The sequence below is a fragment of the Ursus americanus genome, chromosome 13, assembly GCF_024610735.1.
Source record: "Ursus americanus isolate L20-20 chromosome 13, mUrsAme1.1.p, whole genome shotgun sequence".
NCBI classification, from domain to species: Eukaryota; Metazoa; Chordata; class Mammalia; order Carnivora; family Ursidae; genus Ursus; species Ursus americanus.
In genome coordinates this window covers 65280715-65304244 of record NC_142139.1, presented here as the reverse complement: position 1 = coordinate 65304244, position 23530 = coordinate 65280715, and the positions used below count along the sequence as shown (strand labels likewise).

At 50.2% G+C, this 23530-nt stretch overlaps 1 protein-coding gene across 2 annotated transcripts in view; it reads left to right on the top strand.

The window, feature by feature from the left end:
• The window catches only part of EPHX2 (epoxide hydrolase 2), a 71026-nt gene extending 47963 nt beyond the window's left edge, over positions 1–23063 (top strand). The window contains exons 13-19 of one of the 2 annotated variants that reach the window (XM_045773965.2): positions 12014–12088; positions 14059–14092; positions 15963–16065; positions 16915–16984; positions 20761–20841; positions 22390–22448; positions 22623–23063. In XM_045773965.2, coding sequence (XP_045629921.2) covers positions 12014–12088; positions 14059–14092; positions 15963–16065; positions 16915–16984; positions 20761–20841; positions 22390–22448; positions 22623–22701 — 501 coding nt within the window. In that variant the 3' untranslated portion in view covers positions 22702–23063. The other variant, XM_045773966.2, reaches the window with a different exon arrangement.
• Positions 23064–23530: the final 467 nt, after the last annotated feature.

Genomic DNA, 23530 nt, shown 5'->3' with positions numbered 1-23530 from the left:
TGATTTTCTCTGTGCCCTTTAATTTTCCATGGCATTAGTCAGAAATGCTTTTATATGTGGGCTCAGGTGAAATGGGCTCCGTACCTCAGCTGGTCCTTCCCAGGTGATGACACATTTCTGTGTGTGCATATTTGGGGTGGTGAGGGGAAGGGAGTAGAGTTCTCCTGTTTCTCTGAAATTGTGGAGTGGGAGATGCTGAGTGCTGGTTTGGAGCTGCCCTCTCTCAGTTCTGTGGCTGAGAGGCTGGTGAAGCCCACCTCTGGTTGGTGACAGTTCCTGGACTCTTGCTAGGTACCTGGCACCTCACTTGCTGAGGAGTGTGGTTTGCGATTACAGGGAGCGCCAGAGCCTAAAAGCCCTACACCAGGCCCCAGGTGTGCTTTGAGATATTTAGGAGGTTTCTGGGTATCACCTCATGTGACACAAGGGTGCCTTTCAAAGATGCCCCCTGGACCTTGGGTTGACACCCGTGATGGGGTGTCACTGCCACATTCAGGGGGATTCACTGAGAGCAGCACTGTGAGTCATCTGGCCTCATCTGTGGGGGCACCTGCCACTCATCCACTGGTGGACTCTGGACCCCAATGTCCAGCTACATCTGGGTAATTCCAGAGAAGATAAGAGATGTTTCCTTAGCCCTCCCAAGAGAGAAGGATGGATTGAATTAATAAAGAACACAAGAGCATCCCCCCACTTCTCTCACCCAGACCTTGCCCTTGCTGCTCAAAGGACAAACCATCCTCAGTGACGGTCACAACCATCCGAGTTTCAATTTGGCAAGTAACCCTTCTCTAAGAATGGTTTTAGGGGCACCTAGTGGCTCAGTCAGTTGTCTGACTCTTGGTTTTTACTCCGGTCATGATCGTAGGGTCGTGAGATTGAGCCCCAGGTCAGGCTCCATGCTCAGCGGGGAGTCTGCTTGAGATTCTTGCTTTTCATCTCTTCCTTCCCTCCTCTGTAAAATAAATAAATCTTTAAAAAAAACCCAACAGCATACACATATACACAAAGAACAATTTTAATTGATAAGATGGTGCCTCGGAAGAGGAACTTTTTAAAAAAAGATTTATTTATTTATTTATTTATTTATTTGAGAGAGAGAGATCGCCAGGGGAGGGGCAGAGGGGGACAAGTAGACTCTGTGCTGAGCGAGGAGCCCAGTGCAGGGCTCGATCTCACAACCCTGAGATCATGACCTGAGCCAAAACCAAGAGCTGGACACTTGACTGACAGAGTCACCTAGGCACCCCAGAAAAAGGAACTTTTTGATTCAGGCAAGACTCATTCAGTAAGACACCAGAACCTCCAGCAACATCATGAAAAGATGCTCCGTGCATCACGTCCTTCACTGAGGCCAGGCCTTACTGTGCTGAGTGTGGGAAGTGGTAGGTGTCTCAGTGGCATATGCCTTGGCCTTTGGGAATTGGGGAGGGAATAGGGTCCCACCCAAATCTGGGAAGCTGGTGTCTGGATTCCTCTCACCCCTTATCTGACCCTTTCTCAATCTCTGGCTCTGTGTAGCCCCCACCCTCAAGAGCCCAACCCCCACCCACCGCCCTCTGTGTGCCCAGAGTACGCCCTTCCAGAGGACCGCCCCCCAACAGACTCTTCCATCACCAGTGCCCTATGCTTCATAGTTACTTCTCACTCTCTTCCCTCTTCCCTCATCCAGCCCCCATGCTCCAGGTATGGGCAACAGGCCCTCCACGCTCAGGCCTCAGCTGCCAGGCTGCACCATATGGGGGATGCAGAGGGCGAGGGAGGGCATGGGCTTTCATGCCCACTCCTTTCTCTTCCACCTTTTTTCCTTTTTCTTTCTCAGCCTTTGGATTCAACATTCGTAAGAAGACTCCTATCTGCTGCACAACAGGGGTGCCCCTTGATGGGGATGAGGGGTTAAGCATTACAAATATGTTTAAATGTCAGAAATGTTTGGACTGGTGTTTCTTATGAAGAATTCATATCCATGAATTCATCTAGAAAATGCCCCTGCATTTTCTGTGGTGTGCCAGGTTCAGAGATGAGTAACAAGGTCTGCGGGTTGAAGCAGTTCTTGGAGAAGCAGGCAGGTAACACGTGCCTGGAGAGTAAGGCCGCATACGGGAGCGTCATGAAGGCACACCTTACTCGGGAGCTTGTAAGGAAACACAGTTCATTCTTACCAAAGGAAAGACATGTGAACTGGCCCTCAGAAGATGAACAGGATCTGTGTGGGTGGCTAGGGGAGGGAAGGGCATTCCAGCCTGAGGGGACAAATGGCTGAAAACGCATACTTAATGGAGGCAAGTTATTTATCTCCCGTGAATATCATGGGACATAAGAGAGTGCCCAACAAAATACTCAGTGATCCTTAAGGTGGGTTTCAGAAGGTCTGGAACATCTTGAAATTGCCTGGACAATGTACCGTATGCATGCATTTTCCCAGGGAAAGAGTTCTTTCTTTATTTCCATTAGAACCTTGAGAATTCAATTCAAGCTAGGAGCAGCTGGAGCCGAAGATCAGAACCTCAAAGTGCTTTGGTTAATGTGGGTTATGTCTATCGGTACTTACTATACTAGATACTGAAATTTTAAACTATTTATTATTTCACTTTAAAAATAATAATGCACCCATGTTGATGTAAATAACACATTTTTAAAAATATACTTTCCTTAAAAAATTTAGTGAGGGGGTGCCTGGGTAGCTCAGTTGGTTAAGTGTCCAACTCTTGGTTTCTGCTCAGGTCATGATCTCAGGGCAGTGAGATCGAGCCCACGTTGGGCTCTGCGCTGGGCCTGGAGTCCGCTTGAGATTCTCTGTCTCCCTCTCCCCCAGGCATATTCTCTCTCTCTCTCCTTCTCTCTCTCTCAATAGGTAAGTAAGTAAATAAATATAAGAGAAAAGGAAAGGAAAGAAAAGAAAAGGAGAGAAAAGAAAAGAAAAAAAAAAAAAAAACCCACGGGGCCAAAATGGCATCACTTATGTGAAGTCCCCAAGTCAGTAAACCAACACTCAGTACCCAACCTGACTGCAGTTTCAGCCCCCTACAAATGTAACCTGTAAGCAGTCAACATGGGAATTTCCTAGTCAACACGAGGAAATCACTGAGAGGCCCCCTCCATTCCCCTCGGATGGGTGACCTTGCCTGAAACAATGGACTATCTGCTAATCATTTCCTTCTTTCCACTCTTTCTCTACCCTTAAAAACCTTTCCTTTTCTGTAGCCCTTTGAGCGCCCTCTACTGGCCAGACGGGATGCTGTCCCATTCATGAACCAATTACTAAAACCAAATAGATCTTCAAAACGTACTTGGTTGAATTTTTGTTACTTAAAAACACGCATAACATAAAATTTACCATCTGAACCATTTTTAAGAGTACAGTTCAGTGACATTAAATACATTCGCTTTACTGTACAGCCATCACCACCCTCCATCCCCAGAACTTTTTCATCATGCAGATCCAAAACTGTGTCCAGGAAACACGAACTCCCCCTTCTCTCTTCCCTCCACCCCTGGCACCCAGCATTCCACTTTCCGTCTCTGAATCCGACTACACCAGGTACCTCATAGAAGTGGAGTCATACAGGATTTGTCTTTTTGGGTCTGGATTATCTCACTTTATACAACATCCTTAGGGCTATTCCATGTTGTAGCACGTGTCTGAATTTCCATCCTTTTTAGAACTGAATGATATTCCGTTGTACGTGTAGACCACAGTTGGTTTTTCCAGTCATCCTTCCGTGGACACTTGGGTGGTAGCTACTATGTTTTTTAAGATTATTTATTTATTTGGCAAAGAGAGAGTGACCACAAGCAAGGGGAGCAGCAGGCAGACGGAGAAGGAGACTCCCTGCTGAGCAGAGAGTCCGATGCAGGGCTCAACCCCGGGCCCCGGGATCATGACCTGAGCAGACACTTAAAATGACTGCGCCACCCAGGCGCCCCATAGCTCTTACTTTTTTTGAGCACAGTATGCCAAGTGGCTTTATTCACAAGTTCAGTCTCCTGTCTTTGAGCTCTGGGGCAGACGGGGGCTCTGGGGCCCAAGAGCAGGTACTGACTGGGTTTGACCTCGCTTTGACTTCAAAGCCTACGTGCCTCCCCGTGAGCCGTGCTGGGAGGGAGATTGGACTTTGTTGTGTGTGCCCTGCTCATCCAAACAGGGTGGGAAGGAGCAAACCAAGATAAGCTCAAAGCCCCATGGACAAAAGTGACCTCGGAAAGATGCTTATTAACTGCCACCCGTAGCCCGCAACATTTTTGGTTTCAAAGGTTATTATAGTCATTGTGGAAAAATCAGTACACCTATTGTTATGTTGTATATGCATTTAAAATCTGCAGGAAGAAATTGGAGAATGGTTTTGTTCTTAAGAACAAAGCCTCTTGGTAGGGAAGTGTTAACTATTCAAATGAGCGAAGGCTTGGTGGGGGGAATGGGTTTGGGGTGAATTCAGCCGCTGAGGTTGGTCTGGTTGGGCACAGAGCTGGGTCTCCAGGAGAAACCATGTGCAGGGGTCCTGCAAGCATGTCTGCTGCCCACTTAGCAACTGGGCAAGTCCCTTCCTACCTCGGGTGCTCAATTTCCTCCCCGGTGCATGGTCTAGAGGATGGTCTCGTTGGATGGTTTTCAAAGAGATAACAGCTTCAAACTGAAGCCGAATTCAGGCCAGTAAATAAAGCATAACGTGGAGAGCACCTGTTTCATTTAGGGGTGGGTGCTGGAACCCCCTCCCTCCTGCCTCTCTCTCCCAAACTTGTCCCCACCACTCCCCAGCCAGGAGGAATCCCCGTGAGCGTTCAAGGTCACTGCGAATACATTCAGCCTGAGAAAGGCTCCCTACCGGGCTGTGGTGCCGTTCCTCCCACATCAGGTTCACATTTGCTGAGCCGGACAGGGTGTGGCTTAGGTAAACCCCAAGCTGAGGTTCAGTTCCTCTAGCTCTTTGAACCCTGAGCCAATGTGTTTACTGTCTCCTCCTGCAAATTTGCCAAGTCTGGTGGAAACTAAAATTAAAAGGTGTGTGTGTGTTTTTCTCAGGAAAGAGATGACAGGCTTTGCATTTGTAAAGTAAGAAAGAGGAGGAGGCAGCAAAGACAAATAGAATCGGCTGGGTCATTTGAACGTGACAAGTTCCATATTTTAATTCTTAAGATTCTTCACGTCCTTGCTTAGCTTGGGGATATTTCTTAGCCCCTCTGCCCCAGAAATCAGAACATGGTTAGTGCATGCCCTTTTCCAGCTGCAAACTCCGGTCCCTCTCTACTCCTTTAATAGTGTATGTGTGTTTGTATTTCTTGGGAGAAGGGTGTGTGGCATGCACCTGTGTGTGTGGTGTGGGTGTCTGGAACCGTGCAGCAAGCTATAGGCTGTATGTGCCAGAGCAAACCAAAGCCCATGTTTAGGTATTTAACCAGCTGAGAAACTAGGTAATAGAAAATGTGGAGAAAGGAAATTATAGGTAGCAGTCAAGAAGAGATGGTTTCACCAGGTGGAAGGGCACCCCAACATCCACAGAGGGTTTTCCTTCTCCCTCATGGTGTTCAGAATCTCCCTTAGTCCCCAGAACACCCATAGTAACGCTCCCCCCCCACCAGGCACCAGGCTATGGGGACAGCTGGTGACTTGTTACTGCCTGTATTTTGTAGATGATTTATGCATGGTACTTAAAAAAAAAAGTAACTGAGTTGTATAAAATAAAAAGTTGGCTCCCCTTTCACTCATCTAGAAGTAGCTACTATGAATAGTTTAGTGAGTATTTCCCAGACGGTTTTTTAAAAGAGGCTTTTAAGTGTGGCGGGGGAGGGGGCACGCGTATGTGCATATGAGCGTAAGTGTAATTTTTATAGAACTGGAATCATGCTGCTTTTTCATTTACGAGCTCTTGGACAGATTTTCCTGCCAGTACATATAGATTTACCTTACCCATCGCAATGGCTGCTTGGTGCTCCGGAATCCAGGTGGACCATCATTTATTTAGCCGGTCCTCTCTTGAGGACATTACTCTGGTGGTTTGTCCCAGCTGAATAATACATTTTAAAAGAAAGTGCCGCTGTGTGCTTCCTCACTCAGCAAGCCTTCGCTCTCATGGTCCGAGTATTTACACACCAATGCAGAAACTCTTCTCATCTTATTTTTGTTTTCTTGCATGTGTAGTGTTACGTTATAGTAAAAAGAACCAAATGCTGAGGGGTTTGAAGTCTGGAGTTGTCGTCTCTGGCTTGGCCATTTGTAACGTGCCCGACTTTGAAGGAGGTCACACTCCCACCCGAGAGTCTCCATCTGTAAGGTGACCTTCCCAACTCAGCCTTGTGGGAGAGCAAAGGAGCCCATTCAGGGGAGGTGGCTCCAGAGAGCCTCGGATCTCCTCATGGACCGCCTGTGGGGCCTGACTCACATATCCCTCTCTCTCTCTCTCTCTCTCTCTCTCTCTCTCTCTCTCTCTCGTGTGTGTGTGTGTGTGTGTGTGTGTGTGTGTGTGTGTGTGTGTAGGGGCGGGCCTGGCTGAACACCGGAGAGTAATCAGCCGTTAGATTCTGTTTTTGCCCAAATTTTGGATGGCATTTTCCACTTTAGGGACAACCCTCCCAGCCATGGGTTCTGGCCTATTTTGAGAAAACCCTGCCCCAGAGTTTCGGAGGGATCTGAGTACTTATTATCAATGTAGACACAAAGTGAAGCAGAGTTGTTGGCCCCAACCCCCTGATGGGAGGGATCCTCCCTTGTTCTCTCCAAGACCCATCTCCTAGTGTTGGCGGTAGGGGACAGAGGCTGCCCGAGCTCCTGCTCTGATGGACCTGCCCTTTGATTTAAGCGTCTGTCTCCACTGTCTTAGCTATGAAACCACAGACCTAGTTAAGTGCATCTTCTGAGGCAGACCTGTTGTACATCTTGGAAGGAGCAAAAGGAGAGATGAGAGAGGAGAAATCCCACTGGGTAGTGAAGCGGGAGGAGGATGTCTCTGGGAGGAGGTCTGAGTGGAGAAGATGGCTGCTGTGCTCTCTCAGTTATAGAAAGCTCCCTAGCAGATGAAGTGATTGAGAGCTCCTTCCCTGTCAGCACTCTGGGTGAAAAGTGTACACAAAACTTGGTCTTCTTCATTGTATGGGACATTTCTGGGGTTCCTTGAACAGTGAGTGAAACGCGTGTCCGGGGAGGAAGATGGGGCTGGGGTCGTGTGCCGTATCTTGGGAGCCAGATCCCGCGCCCTGTGCTCAGCACACCTGTCATCCTGCCGGGGGGGGGGGGGGCGGGAGAGCAGGTGCACGGCCCCCCTGAACCCGGAGTTTTCGTAGGCCCTAGTCCCTTTCCCTCCTCACTCATCCTCACAGTCCAGAGACTTCCTGAAGTGGTGTATTATTTTTCTAGGGCTGCTGTAGCAATTTACCACAAACCTGGTGGCTTGAAACAACAGAAATGTATGCTCTCACAGTTCTGGAGGCTAAAGTCCGAAATCAGGGTGTTAGCAGGTTTGGTTTCTTCTGGGGCCTCTGAGGGAAAATCCATTCCATGCCACTCTTCCTAGCTTCTGGTGGCACTGGAAACCCTTGGCACTCCTTGATCTGTAACTCATCACTCATCCGAGATCCTAATGGTTTCATCCACAGAGCCTCCATTGCCATACAAGGTCACATTTGCGAGTATTGGGCATGAGATCCCACTACCGTGGAGTGTGATAACACTGGGGTAATGAATAAAAATACATCTCACCAAAAGCTACATTTCCTTCATTGGTTCTTCAGCTCAATATTAAGGATAAGGATCAGATTGAGGAGCGTGACAAGATACGCACACAGACATGTTTATCCAGCAACGGGAAATAGATCTCAGGAATAAGGGCAAAGCGAAGGGTATTAATCTGGAAGGCACAGAAAGCAAAGAGAAGAGAATTACAAATTTCCTCGTAGCTATGGGTTTCTGTGATTGCAGGTTTAAAATAAAAGAGAGGGGCGCCTGGGTGGCGCAGTCGTTAGGCGTCTGCCTTCGGCTCAGGGCGTGATCCCGGCGTTCTGGGATCGAGTCCCACATCGGGCTTCTCCGCTGGGAGCCTGCTTCTTCCTCTCCCACTCCCCCTGCTTGTGTTCCCTCTCTCGCTGGCTGTCTATCTCTGTCAAATAAATAAATAAATAATCTTAAAAAAAATAAAATAAAAGAGAGGGAGGAGGCAGAGGTGGTTAGTTGGAAAGGCCGAGAAATTCTGATGAAATCTCCAAGGTGCGTTTCCTTCTACTTCTCGCGGTTCACACCATAAGAAGTCCTCCTTAAACAGCCCTCAAGGACTCTTGAGACAAAGCTCCAGGATTCATGGAATTCCAAAGGCTTTGTTCTAGGAGCTTCTTTTAGAACCCAGAGCTATCTTCAGTTTGCCTGCCCCAGTGATAGCTTTGGGTCAGAGAGAGCGGATTCTATCATTTGTCTCTGGTCTGTAGATTACTGTTCAGCTGCGCCTCGAGCTAGAGCTGACTTATTACCCTGTTTGGTGAATATTAGCTCGTGGTGGAGGGCGGAAAAATAAAAGCCACCATCATTTAGAAGACACTCCCCACCAAAGTCTCTCCTGGTCCTGTCTCCTTTTTTCCCTCTCTTCCCTTTCTCCTTCCCACCCACCCAGCCATTGCTGGGGACCTACTATTCCCACACTATGGCCATGGGAACAAAAATAGGAATAAGATATAGTGAGTGTCCGTAAGAAACTCACAGGCTGATGAGAGGACCTGATCCCGAAATAAACATTTCTGGTGCCGTCCAGTAACTTTAATGATAGGGATACTACTACTACTACTAATTACCATTTATTGGAATTTCTTCTGCATGTCAGGCATTGTAAGAAACAGGCATTATTGGTCTTGTAGAATTTTTGCAAAACTTCCATTTTATAGATGAGGAAATTGAGGTTTTGGAAAATTAAGTTGCCCTGTTAGTTGAGTATCAGGACAGGGCAGCCTTGTTTGCAGCATTCCAAAGTCCACCCCATAAGGGCTCCACTCAGGAGCACAGAGGGAGGAGCCCCCTCCCGCGGGGCAGGCGGGAATCTTGTCATTGGTATGCGGGACTTAAAAATACCGTATCACCTTTTAAAACTTAGAGAGTCAGGTGATATCAGCAGGACACATGACCAGAGTACAAATGTTATCATCTTCTCCCCTTTCTGGCCCTCACCTTTGTCCTCGTTCTCCCTGTTGATCTGATGTACTTTCATGTGGGTGGACAGACTTATTTACCTTTTTGATCCCTTTGATTTTTTATTGACCCATTTGGCATCCATCTCCTCTCCTAAGGACCACTGGCCGGTCAAAGCCCTGTCCAGACCTCTGTGCCCGTGGAGACTCCTCCAGACCCTGGGCTCGTGAACAGCAGCTGTTTCTGGGATGAGGACGGCTCCCAGTAAATAAAAGCCATGACCCATGTGACATTCGAGGTTGACCAGGGCTTTTATTGATCGCTTAAAATGCACTTCCTTCCATGGCTTTTTTCTTGCCTTGGCGTTTATCGCAGAGCAGAAGGTTGTGACCAAATCTCCATCGTAATTGAATCTGACAAATGGGAGGGGGTTGTAATGAACATATCGACGTTCCTTGCATCAGCAAACCTCAAACTGCAGACCCAGCACTGCGGATGATAAATGCTTCCTTTCGTGCCTGCTGCCTTCTCGCAGATCCCGAGCGCTCACGGTGTTGATGTGCAGAACAAAGTGCTGTATGGCAGGGCCTCTTAATGTGTGCAGGACGGGGCGGGCTGCCACTCACTAGAACGCTTTAGAGACCTGGCCTGCAGTACCCTCCTCTCTGGGAACATGAAGGGGAGGAGAGGAACCGTCATGTATGTTCAGCCCCTGCTCTGTCCTAGGACCAGTCACAGATGCTCCCAAGTGGACGCTTCCCTCTCCTCAGGGTGGCCCGAGGAGTCCACGATAAAGCTCTATGGGATCCAACAAGAATACAGTTATTTTATGGGGACAGCAGAAGGTGGGACTTCGTGGACAAGGCAGATTTGGGGACAGGTGTTGAAGGTTCTTTGAAGGCCACACTAAGGGAGCTAGGTGTCTTTTTTTTTTTTTAAGATTTATTTATTTTAGAGAGAGAGAGCATGGGGTGAGGGGCAGAGGGAGAGAGAGAATCTCAAGCAGACCACCACCCACCCGGAGCGCAGAGCCCGACAGGGGCTCAATCTCAGGACCCTGAGATCATGACATGAGCCGAAACCAAGAGCCGGACACTTAACCGACTGCATCACTCAGGTGCCCCCAGAGCTAGGTGTTCTTGATGGAAGTTCCAGTCTGTTAAACCAGGGAGTTGAGAAAGTAAGGGCGCCCACTCAAAACATTCTGTGGTCCATTTCAGCAGGTATCTGGGTACGTCCACGTGAGCCGCCGGAAAGGAGGAGAAAAAAGTAGATTGGCACCAGCCTATAGACTGAATGTGTCCCCCCAAATTCACATATTGAAATCCTGATCCTCACTTTGAGGGTGTCAGGAGGTGGGGCCTTTGGGAGGTGATTAGGTCCTGAGAGTGGCGCCCACGTGGATGGGAGGAGTGTCCTCTCCAGAGAGACCTCCCTTGCCCCTTCCGCCATGTGAGAGTACCGTCAGAAGACAGGGAGTTTGCAGGTGCCATGATCTCAGACTTCCCAGCTGCCAGACAAATGAACGTCTGTGTTCACAAGCTCCCCGATGCGTGGGATTCCTTTCCAGCAGCCTGAATGGACCAAGAGATCGCCGTACTCTTTCTCGGTGTCCTGCCGTAGCACTGGTCTCCTCGGGACTGTGTTGGGGAAGGATCTTGATTCTTTCCAAGCAGTTGCCCCTTGGCGGGGGTGGACCCTGTCTCAGGGACAACTGTCTTTCTTTACACAAGTTTTATAACAGCTTTCAGGTCCAAGGGCTTTCAATTTCCAGAAAAGAAAGATGGATTAAACTTTTCCTTTTATGCCCTAAAAAATCACCTCCCGGAAGACTAGCCAGTAGATTAGCACCCACTGATGGATCTCGAAGCCCCTTGCCACCCCATCTTAGTGTGGGGACGTGCTTCTGGATGGGGGATTTGGGTTAAGAAGGAAGGGGAGGTGGGGAAATGAGGAATCCAGACCCTGAGTTTCCAGCAAGAGAAGGGGCCCAGTATCTGCGGGACGGATGAAGCAAGTGCAAGTCAGAGACCTGGAAATGATTGAAGAACCGTGTGTAGATTAGGCATCATATGTGACAGCGCTCCCATGAGCCGGGATACCTGGTAATTTGCCACCACAGGATATGGGTTCCAGCTCTTCCCACGGCAACCTTGCTGTCCTGCCCTTTGGGAGACAATCCATGGGCATGGAATGGTAATCGATCTGTAATAATTTAGGCCCAACTCAAAGAGGTTGGGTTTGAAGTTACCATAGCAAAATGAGATGCTTGAATGGAACAACTTTTGACTTTTCCACTTGGCATCTTGGAATCCTTGGAACCGTTCCCTTCTCACCAGCAACCTACTCCTGTCCAGCCCTCCCCCATTCCCTTAAAGGGCTTATTACAAGTAAGACATTCTCACTGTAGGAATTTTGAAAACCAGAGAAGAAAGCAATATCCATAAACCCACTTCCCAGGAGGGACCACTGTTAGCATCTTGTGTTTTATTTGAAGCTTTTTTTTTAATTTATTTATTTTTAAAGATTTTTATTTATTTTTTTTAAAGATTTTTATTTATTTATTCGACAGAGATAGAGACAGCCAGGGAGAGGGAACAAAAGCAGGGGGAGTGGGAGAGGAAGAAGCAGGCTCATAGCAGAAGAGCCTGATGTGGGGCTCGATCCCATAACGCTGGGATCACGCCCTGAGCTAAAGGCAGACGCTTAACCGCTGTGCCACCCAGGCGCCCCTGAAGCTTTTTTTTAAAACATGTGTTTCAATTGGAAAATCCAAACTCATGCACTTCTAATGAAATGTGGGCTGGATGGGACAGAGGTCGGTGGCTTCTGGCTTTTAGTCAGATCGGGGAGGGCTCTGGTTCCCAAGATTTCTGCAGAGTCCTGCCTTTTGCTTTCTTGTTTCTTTTTTAGGGAGTGGCTGAGGCTGAACTGGAACAGAACCTGAGTCGGACTTTCAAAAGCTTCTTCAGAGCAGGTGATGACATGGTGAGTGTTGCAGGGGATGGGAGGGCAGGGGGGCGGAAGGGGACGATTGGGGAGCTGCAGAGGTTTGAAGGCCTTTGGAAGGCTTCCCTGGAACGGAAGGGTCCTGGGGCATGGCAGCATTGGAAATGAGCAACGTGCTTTCTTTTTTTTGACTTCTGTAGTCAGGGTGATCAAGGTCCTCACTCGACCGCTCCCCTCGTCATGGGGAAAGGTTACATCCTCCCTGTCCCACACCAGTAGGGCTTCGAAACAGAGATCGAAGAAGGATTATAAAGGATTTTAACAGCAGCAGTTTAGAAGTTGTGCCGTGACTGCTGCTACCATTTTCACGCGCAGAATTGGTGGTCCAAGTCCCAAATCAATTGATACCACTAGGCCCTTGTCTTGAAAAGGAGCCTAGAACACTTTAACTCCATAATCGCAGCCTGCTGGTTTTTTTTTTAAGATTTTATTTATTTTAGAGAGAGAGAGAGAGCACAGAGGGAGAGGGAGAGAGAAAAGCAGACTCCCCGCTGGGCAGGGAGCCTGATGCGGGGCTCGATCTCAGGACCCTGAGATCATGACCTGAGCTGAAGGCAGACACCTAACTGACTGAGCCACCCAGCACCCCCCCACCCTGCCCAGCCCGCTGTCTTACGGGTCCTGTCACTGCCGTTGTTCATGTAGTCCGTGTTGTCGAGACGTCCCTGTGTTTGCCAGTGCCTTTGCTGGTCACCCCTGGCATCTTGCTCCTTTCTATTTTGTGCAGTTTCTTCCTTCCTGAAGTACCTTCTTTGGTAATTCTCTCAATAAGAGTCTGTTAATAATAAACTTACAATTTTTTGGCCTGAGAATATTTTTATTTTGATCTTCAGTCCTGTAGACTAGTTCATCCAAGTATGGAATTCTAGGTAGAAGCTTCTGTCTTTGCTTAAGAAAAACGAGCCCAAGGTCTGCCCTTCTCCTCGTCTGTAATGGCGTCTGATCTGTAGTTCAATACATCTTCGAAGTTTTCTTTTTACTTTCCATGAACAGGGTTTTTGTTTATGTATGAAAGTTGTATTTGGTTCTTTTTCGAATCATTCTAATCTTTTGTGATAGAGTCTTGTTTTGTTCTTGTGTTCTAGTTCCTTCTTTTATGTCTTGAATCATGTTAAGCATACTTATTTTTTCATTCCCTTTCTCACTCTGAAAGTCCTATTTTTGACATTCTTGGAGACTCTGATTTTACCGTTTGCTGTGTTTGCTGTCTCTTGCAACGGGGCCTGTGTGTGTGCGCGAAGAGGGTGGAGTGGGGAGCGCTCTGTAGTGTTGGCGGGTGAGCTCATCGGCACCAGTCTGCTTCCGCCGGGCTTGAGAAGAGACCCTCCTGTGCTTTAGCCTTTGCTGTCTCTGCCAGGCATCCCGGGGGCATTACCAGCTGAGGCCCACTTTTCTTGATATTGTTTACCTCGCATCTTGGGGGTTTCCAGATCCCACAGATAAACCCGAGCACCTGTGAAGGCAGGCTTATACTTGTGAATTCCTAGGGGAGCTTTTTGTGGTTTCCTCTTAGTACCAAACTGAAATGGAACAACTCCTTTGACATTGTTCTGCACGATGGGTGGATTTTTTTCTAGCCCAAGCTTTCGCTGAGGACTGCAGGTTGACTGGGTTTGCGGTAGAGGGGCAGGGAGGTATCTCATGTTTCACTTCCCACCCGCCATAGGTCTAAGGTCTCATCTCTTGTTCCCATGGGTTGCGTCACCCAAGTTCTTACGTGACCAAGGCCTGCAAGCACCCAGGAGCAGCCTTGGTGCAGAGCCCTGGTTGTTAACCGCCTCTGCTGTGACCCCTGCAGACGTCTCTTGCTCTCTTGGGAGTTGAGCATGTTTGTGTAACCTCATGGCACTCGTAGGCCTTTGGTTTTGACAGAGTTTACACATGACCTGTTTCAACGTTTTTCCTTACTTCACCCATGATGACATTTCTAACCTTCCTTTTCCCTACAGGCTTTTCTCAGCGTGAGCAAAGTCCGTGAAATGGGTAAGAGAGGTTCTTAGGAGGGAACGGGGACAGGAAGGTCATGGCAGGAATCAGCTGAAGGTTAAACGAGTGTCGGTCTGACTGCTCTGAGCAGAAGCAGCTCCCTGCTAGCTCTGAACGATGACTTAACATAGGTCCCCCTGGTGAATAGCGCTCACCTGAGCCCTGGGCTGACCACACAACCTTGGTTCCTGTCCCTCAGGAGCTTTGGGTCCACAATCTTAAACCGTAAGAGCTTAGAGGAATCTTAGAGCTTGTCAGGGCAATCCCACCCTCTGCTGATAAGGACCAGGACCTAAGATAGGGACTGACCTTTGCAGGATCACCTGGTGCACACGGACCCAGGTCAGCTAGACCCCAAGCCAGAACTCCTCTGTCATCATCCACTGGCCTTTCCTCCATCGCTATCCTGTGTTCCCATCACTTCCAGTTCCCCCACATGAAGACCATCCTTGTTCTCCCCCCTGGGCTGGATATAGTGCAGAGTCAAAGCCAAGAGCAGTTAGGAGCTCATCCCCATGGCGCCCAGATCCACCACTGCTCCCACAGAGCCTGGCTTTTGCCCCCACACGGTGGCCTTGCCAGTATGCACTTGTATTAATAATGACGATCGCTGCCTCCTGTTTGAGCACCTACTGTGTGCATCAGACACGGGCCCGGCCCCCTTGAGATCTATTCTTTATCGTCCTCGTGACCTCCTTTAAAAATCCCCTTGTTACCACTATTCTACAGATGAGGAAAATGGCTCTCAGAAGAGTTAAGGAACTTGTTTAAAGGGGTGAGGCTGGACTTAAGCTCCTCCTACCCTAAAGGCCATACTCCTCTCACTGGTCCAGAATGCCTTCGGCCTCCTTCCCTCCCTCCCTCCCTCCCCGTCTTTCACGCAGTCACTTGCTTATCCCTTCATTCCCGAGCATGTGGAGCTCACACTTGATGTGAGGCAGGGGCAGATATCCAGAGGCACGAAGCGAGGCCACTACCTTCGGGTGGCAGACAGCAGTGGTCACGGGAGGACAGCAGGTGGGGGCTCTTACAGAGGTGCTGAGCGAGCCAGGAGCCCCAGGCCAGGGGTGGGGGCGCCCAGATCACATACCCCTTTGATACATCTCACAAAAGTCTGCCTCACCCAGTTCCTGTGCCTCTGAGGCTTCAAGAGCCTGAAAATGGTGAGTCAGCCCTGTTCACGCGCCAGCGTTACCAGCCCTTGGGGCTGTCCCCTGTGAATAGCAGCAGCCCCCAGCAGCCCGTTGTCATCGCAAGGTGGCCGCCGAGGGGACCGGGGACTGCCCGGACACAGGGTGCACCTCTGAAGACAAGATAGGGTTCCACACTGTGCAGAGGGTCATGAGTGCGCAGAAGGCAACAGGATGCATACTCCCCGTCCTGGACTTTCCTCCAGGCTAAGAGAAAAGTCAGAGCACACACTTCCGAAAATTCTGAGGACCAGTGGAGGTGTCTAAAGAGGGATGTTATTAGTTAAGCTATTTAGAAAAGGTTTAGGCGGCAGGAAGAGGGTCGCTGGAGGGCTGGTGGAGCCTGGTAAACAGTAAATAGTGTCATCTGGAATTACGTTGTTTTGTTTTTTGAGAAAAGGGATCTGGTTTGTCCTAAAGTTCATCCTAGAAGGGGAGGTCTGTGTGTGTGTATCACTGGGTTCCCGAATGACAGCGAGGGCACAGAGTTGCAGCTTGAGAGGAGATGGGCTCGTTGTGGAGAGAAAGAGCATGAATGAAGGAGCCCGAGACTCTTCCCTGTGAGCTCAGATGTGGCAGGAGAGGCAGTCTGGTGCCCGGCCTCAGCTGGGAACATGCCGGAGTTAGAACTCGGGCGCCTGGCCTGGGGCTGGGAGCGAACAAGTGGCTATTTGCAGGAGGACTCTTAGTGAGGGCCCCAGAAGAGCCCAGCCTCAGCAGCATCGTCACTGAGGAGGACATCCAGGTCTACGTGCAGCAGTTCCAGAAGTCCGGCTTCAGGTAAAGACAGCAGTGCCCCAAACACAGAGGCGAGACGATCGGCCAGGAGGGGCTCCTCTGCTCTCAGGGTACAGGGTGAGGCCGGCTTCTGCTTGAACTCCTCCGGTGTGGGGAGGCTCACTCCTGAAGTTGCTCGGCCTGCTCTGGTGTCAGATAACTTGGCTTGCTTCCCCCTTGTGCTGACGGGCCTCCTCAGACCAGATGGTTAAAAACACTTTTTCAGTCATAGCCCCTGAGAGGATCAGAGAACAGCTCTGGGTTCTTTCTTCGGAAAAACACAGAAGCCTACAGAAACTCAGAAGTTGCATGCGACTTCAGGGGAGGGTGATTGACCTCTTCTGCTGTTGGTGTTTGTTGGTTGGTTTGTATTGAGGATTGGGAGAGGGTTCAGGTCCAGCCCCTGGCCGTCCTTATCTGTCCAGAGAGGCCTCTTTGAGCCACCTCCCTGTGTCCCATTGGAAGCAGGGTGCCTCTGCACCATATCCACCTCCCTAAGTCCCTTTCCAGTAGGTTCCGGGGCCGAGGAATGGCTTCTGGATGGCGAGGGAACTAAACAAAGCTCCCCGTTACCTAACAAAACAGCCCTCAGAGAACATGGCGAGTCCTGTAGGGCCAGCTTCTGTGTGTTTCGGGAAGCCCCCTTCAGGGGCTATCTCGATCATTGAAGCATGGCAGGTGTGTTGGGCAACCAGATGGGAACCCTGGGCGCAGTTCTCTCCCCCCCTGCAGGAATGTTGGCTCCCGCTGGGAAGACTGGCTCTGTGCAGAGCTGGCTCCCTGTGAGGTCCACAGCACAGTCCTCTACTAAGAGCTTTCCTGTTTTTGTTTCCTGATCTTCCCTGCCCCCAGAGGTCCCCTAAACTGGTATCGAAACATGGAGCGGAACTGGCAGTGGGGCTGCAAAGCTGTGGGATGGAAGGTGAGTGCTGGTTTGGTGTGGTTGCCCTCCCCCAGGAGCCTCTCTCGGGGCTGGCTTCTCATTGGCCGAGTGAATCTGCCCTGGGTCAGAGCTGGGGTGGGGGATGGGCAGGCCAGACTGACTTGCCATCTTTCTCCTGTCTGTCCTTTCCCTCGACTCAAGGGGGTCCTCTGAGGACTTTTGCTGATGCTTTCCTTGGAGTGTTTGAGGGTGGCGTTGGGGCAGGGCAGGGGTCTGGCCAGGTGACTGCCGCGCTGCCGTGGAAGGCCCCAGGTCTCCTGACCGTGCCCAGGTCAGGGCAGCAGAAAGTCCAGGATGACTCCCAAAGGGCAGGAGGATCATGGAGCCCCCATTTCACAGAGGAGTGTGAGGTGCTCTCAGAGAGACAGGCTTTAGCCGCTGGCTGTGTCACCTCACCCAAGTCGACCTGAGTTAGTGTGTTTGCCAAGCAGAAGATGCGTTTCCAATCTCTGGGGCTGCAAGGGGAATGCAGGTAGACCCTGCTTTCTGAAAGGTTGCTTTTACAGAAGATCTACATTAGTAGCGGGTTTTCGCTAACCGAAAGAAATCCAAAGAGGATTTTCGCTTTTAGAAAAAAAGGCAAAAAGCAAAAATAGCATTCAGCATATCTTTCACAGCAAGTCATTATAGAGGCAGTGCACAAGCCAGAGGGGCCCCGCCGAGCCCCTTCCCCAGGAACTCCCTTCAGCATCTCCGCATCAAGCCGCCGATGCTTTGAACCATGTCTCTGAGCATCTGGGCTTGACATTGGTCTCTTTTGTGCATCTGTTAGTAAGATGTTTCCTAAGGTATCAGAAAAACCGAAAAGAGGTTATTTTGGGGGTCTGGAAATGTTCAAAAAAATTTTCAGATAAATTAATGGTGATTGCTTCTTCACTCTACACCATTTCGGCTTACAGCAATTTTCACAGGAACGCTCCACTTTTGGGTAGCAGGGGAAACCTGTAACAGGTCCCCAGGTTACATTCAAACTGTTAGAAGCCTATGGGAAATTTCATTTTTGAGTTCCTCAGCTCACTCAATAGCCCTGGTTATCTTGTCGATTCACTAAAACATAAACACCCTCTATGTGCCAAGCACTGTGCTAGACCTTAGGGATCCCATGGTGGTTAAAACAGATGCGTCCTTACCTCGTGCGGTGATGTCTTAAGGCAATAGAACATGGAGCACAGTAGTTAAGAGCAGGCCAGGCAGCAACTCGGCCTGGGATCTAATCCCTGTGTGACCTTGGGTGAGGCACCTACCCACTCTGTTCTCCATTGCCGCTCCCTAACATGGGAATGACAAGAATCGCGTGCTTACCTCATAGGTGTGTGTAGACAAAATGGGTTAATGCGCACAAAATGCTTAAACCAGTGCCTGGCACGGAGTAGTAGTTCCATTCAGGCTCATTATCTTTGTCGCTCTCATCTGTGACTAATCAAAATGACAAAACCACGGTTTGATAGGCAAAAATCTCTCCCAGCATGGGGGGACAGAATGACAGAGTCTTTGGGAAGGTGACCCCTAAAGGGGTGCTAAAGTTGGAAACCCCATTTTTCTACAGCTGCCTCCCAGTTCTTCCTCCTCCCCCACTTCCTCTCGTGCCCCCACGACCAGTTTACAATGTGACTTGGAATATTCTAGAGTCTACGGCAGCCTCTGGATGAGTTTCCACAACAAAATCACGTTTGAGCATCCCCTGGTCCTTCCTCGTTTGGTGGAGGGGCTGCAGTGAGAAGCCCATGGTTCTGCACGTAGGGAAGAAACAGGTCAAGTCCGTTAAGCAGGGACAAACCAAAGCTGTTTGAAAATTATAATGGCAGAGGGAGAACCAAGAGGCTAAAGGAGGCTTTCTCCAGCCCATGGTGTTGTATCTGTCCTCAGATGAAAGCGAAGTCATTGCTGCTAATGTCACATTGATAACAGTTGTGGCTGGCCCATTCGCCTCTGGATCCTGGCTGACCTTTTTAAGCATTCATTGAATTCAAAGAAAAGAAGTATTGATTTCCGTCCAAGGGCGTCTTTCCTCCTTCCTGGTGTCATCTCTTCTGTTCTGTTAAAAACCAAAATTCAACTGAGTAAATTTGAAGATCTAATTGGCTTTATTAAATGATTCCTGAATCAGGCCGCATCCCATGTAGCATGGTGAGGGCGCTCTGAGGAGCTGTACCAAGGGAAAGGTTTTTATGGGGGGGGGGGGGTGGCTAGAAAGTTCTAAGCTAAAGGAAATGTTTCAGGCAAGGTCACCTTCCCTTAGGGGGAGGGCAGGGGTCTTAAGCACATCAAGGAGCAGGCCCATGTGACAGATGACCTCATCGGTGCTAATCAAAAAAATTCCTGCCTAACTAGTTAAAGACATTTCTGGGGAGGTTGGAAGTGCAGTCAGGTTAGATATTAAGCTCTGGTTTAGTGATTTATCCTAGACCAAGTAACACCATATGGGGCCTCTGGTTTTCTTTTCACAGTTCTGTGAACCCAGTGCCACACAGAGTGGGCCAGCACGCGTGTTCTTACTGAGACACACATACACACAACGCCCGTGTTGGCCACTACACTGCTGACTCCATGTGTGTTACAAAAACCCAGTCTGGTCCTCTGTGTGTCTCCCTTACTTTTACACAAAACACCACCCCTCTGACACTTCTGGTCACCAAATATATGGGGGTTTCCCACCACCAGGCAATTCTCTGCCACACCAGTTGGGTGTCCTACAATTCAAATCCATTGTGACACCGTCTCCCCCGGAGATAGCATTGGATCCCGCAGGCAAGGGTCCCCCAAGACTGCTCCCACTTCAGATGCCAGTCACTAGTCCAGCTTGTCACCTGTGCTTGTGACCGATCAGGGATGCATCTGAGGTTCCCAGGACTCCTTCCTCAGGTTCGATGAAGTCTCTAGGGCGGCTCCCAAAACTCCCAGAGGCACATTTGCCGGCTTATTAGAGGAGATGGCAGGATACAGGTGAACAGCCGGCGGGGGGGGGGGGGGAGGGATACATAGGGTGAGGTCTGGGAGGCTCCCAAGCAGAGGGGCTTCTGTGCCCGTGGAGTTGGGGTGCGTCACCCTCCCAGTGTGGATGTGTTCGCCAATGTGGAAGCTCTCCAAACCCCATCCTTTTGGGATTTGGGGGGTTTTTATGGAGGCTTACTCATTTAGGCGCGATCAATTATTTAACTCCATTTCCAGCCCCTCTGCCCTCTCTCGAGAATGGGGGGTGGGGCTGGAAATTCCAAGCGTCTGATCATGGCTTGGTCCTTCTGGTGACCAGCCCCCATCCAGGAGCCCACCCAGAGCTGCCTCAATAGGACAAAAGAGGCTCCTAGCGCTCTGTCACTTGGGAATTTAGAAGGGTTTTAGGAGCCCCGTGTCAGGCAGGGATGGGGTCGAAACATCAAGTGTTAGAACAAGAGGTGCTCATAGTGTCCTTATCACTTAGGAGATTACAAGAGTTTCAGGAGCTCTGTGCCAGGAACTGGGGCAGACACAAATACATGTATTTTCCATCCTCTCACACCATCATTTCAGATCTCCAGTAGTAGCGACGCTTCCTTCCTTCAAAACCTGGGGAAACAGCCTGGACCACACCAGCAGCACCACAACGGGTCTTTGTGGGGGGCAGGGGCAGTGTTAATCGTGGAGGAAGGCACAAAGTGTGAACATGAAGTACCGTGTCCTTGCCCCGGGAGAGGGAGGTCCTAAGTTGCGGAGAGGCACAAGAAGGGAACGTTTCCTCCCTCCTCTGGCTGCTCCTGCTTCCTGTGACCCTTCCCCAGATCCTGATTCCCGCCCTGATGGTAACCGCCGAGAAGGACCCCGTGCTCGTTCCTGAGATGTCCAAGCATATGGAGGACTGGGTAAGGGAACGGTCCTGCCCGGGGGTCATCAGCGCTTCCCGGCAGAGGGCACAGGCATCGAGGAAGAAAGATGGCAGGTGTGGACACAGAGCGGGAGATCCGCTTGAACCACTTGCTTGACAAGGTTCTCCGTCAGTAGCATCACTGTCACCTCTCGGGAGCAGCAGTCATGACTGCTTCATCCATTCATGCATTCATCCATTCATTTCTTGCACTCTTACTGTGCACGTAAGTGTGTTGGCACAGTGCTTAATTCTGGGATGGTAAGGATGAATAAGATACAGAGCTCATCCTTGGGGAGCTCTCTTCCAGCAGTTAATCCCAAACCCAGAAGAGATGTGATCTGGCCTTGGTGAACAACTAAGGCTTGCCTGGCAGGGAGAACAGGAGACAGGGTGAGAGGCAAGGAGCCTTCAGGTTATGCCGGGAGAGTGGCAGGAATTCCATAAGCCTGGAAGATTCTACTGAGACCACTGGGCCAGGCTGAGCTTTGTATGTCCATGGGTGTAAGCATCTGAAGGGAATTGACAGGTGACAGCCTGGTGGGTTGGAAGCCTGTTCTGCTACAAATGTGGAGTTTGGTAGGACCTGGGGAGGCTTGCAGGTGGGCTGACCGGGGGGCTGGCTCATCTATCCGGCCTGGTTGCTGGGAGCAGCGCATCCACACTTGGCTGTGGCTTTGTGGGCATCATCAGACACAGCAGAGAGTGTGTTAAGTGGGATGCTGCCACAGACCCTCTCTTTGTGGGCTCTAGAGCCAGCTGACAGAGGGCTGCAGAAAGCCATGAGCCTGTTGAGGGGCGGGGTGGCTCATTCTCTCTGGCCCTCCCCTTTGAAGGTTTCTGTAGAATTTCCAGTTCTTTGGCCCTTTCCAGCCCTGGCAACCGACTGCTAACCTCATTGAGGTTTATGCTTGGAAGGGGCTGCACTTGCCTCTGGGAAGAAAGCCACATTTTCCCCCAGCATTTTCTACATCACGTTGCGCAGTTCAAGGCTCGTGTCCGGAGGGAGCCCACATGTGCCGAGTGCAATGCTGTTGCTCCCTCTCCGTCCTCGGGGCTTGTTGCTGTGACCCACTGTGGGAATCGGTCCAAAAGGGAGGCTGAACAGCCCTGCATGCAGACCACCAGGGAGAAAGGGAGGCAGCCTGAGAGGGGGACTCAGTCACATCTGCGTGGCGGGAACCACACAACAACCAGGCGTTTTCCAGAAAGTGAACACACTGCATCCTCATGATTCTAAAGGGGAGCAGTTTGTAGTGATCAGCACAAGTCAGCCCTGAATTTGAAACAGCTCCACCACCCTGTGCGTGGCCTTGGGTAGGTTACCTAACTTCTCTGAGCTTTCATCTTATCCCATAAGATTACGGTCAAGGCTAGAGAAGGCAATGCACTTAGAGTACCTGGCACATAGGCGGAGCTCAATAAATGCCCATTCCTGTCCTAAATAATGCAGGGTCTTCAGGGGCTGGCCTGTGGGAAGCACTAGCCAAAAACCAGACCCATTTGCATTCTGCCATTGACTTTTCTGGGTGGGGTTTTCTTGCAGATCCCCTACCTGAAAAGGGGACACATTAAGGATTGTGGACACTGGACACAGATGGAGAAGTAAGGAGATGTGACAGGGGTGGGTGGGGGGGACCCCTGGGTGGAGGAGATCAGGACTTCCTGCTCGCCCCCAATAAGGCCTTTCCCGCCTTGGCCATTCCCTTCCTCACCTCTGCTTTCGTGTGAGGTGAGCGGGTCTGGACACGTGTGAATTGCCCTTTCTTCCCTTTCCAGGCCCACTGAGTTGAATCAGATCCTCACGGAGTGGCTGGAGACTGATGCCAGGGACCCACCGGAGGTCTCGAAGCTTTAGGGTGTGGCAAGTGCCAGGCCCCAAGCAGGCCTTCAAGCCCTTCTTGGAACCCAGGCGAGGCCCTTCCCGCATCTCTTATAACCAGCAATTTCGTTCCAAAGGGCTTTACTCCAAAGAGTGGTTTTCTTTTGATGAAGAGAGTCAAGTCTCACATAATTGCAGACACAGGAAAAATCAAATATGATTCATTCTCTAGGTATAAAGGTGTTATTTTATCTCTAGGAGCGGGGACAGAATGGGATGGCCAGGGGTGATTTCTCATTGACTCACCAATTTGCCGTTTGGCAGCAAAACCAGCAGTTAATTTTGAAGCACGTCAGCTGAGGGTGGAGCTCATTTGTTTAATAAAGGTGCAACCCCTATATGGTGTTGGGCTTTGTGTTCTGGGGGGAAGGCAGGGTAATGGTTGCAGAATGCATGTGTTTCCCTCTGCTCTTGAGTTACAAGGCACGGCGCAATCTAGACCAGCACTGCCCAGTGGAACTTTCTGAGATGGGAGAAATGTGATGGAGAGGCCAGCAGCCCCATGGAGCCACGTGCCCTTTCTCCCTGCTGCCCCAGCACCGTATGCTCCTATACACGCGTATGGCCTGAGCCCCTGAATGTGGAAAATGGGCATGAGGATGTGAATTTCTCATTTAATTTTAATTAATATAAATCTGAGTGGTCCTCTCTGGCAGTAGCTCCCAGGTGGCTCAGGACAGACCCAGACCTTCCCTCTAGCCATACCTTCCCCAGCCACGTCCAGAAGCCATGTCTCCCTGGATCTGTCTCCTCCAGGTGCGCCCCACCCCCACCCCCGCAGGCTTCAAGCCCTCATCGTCTCCTG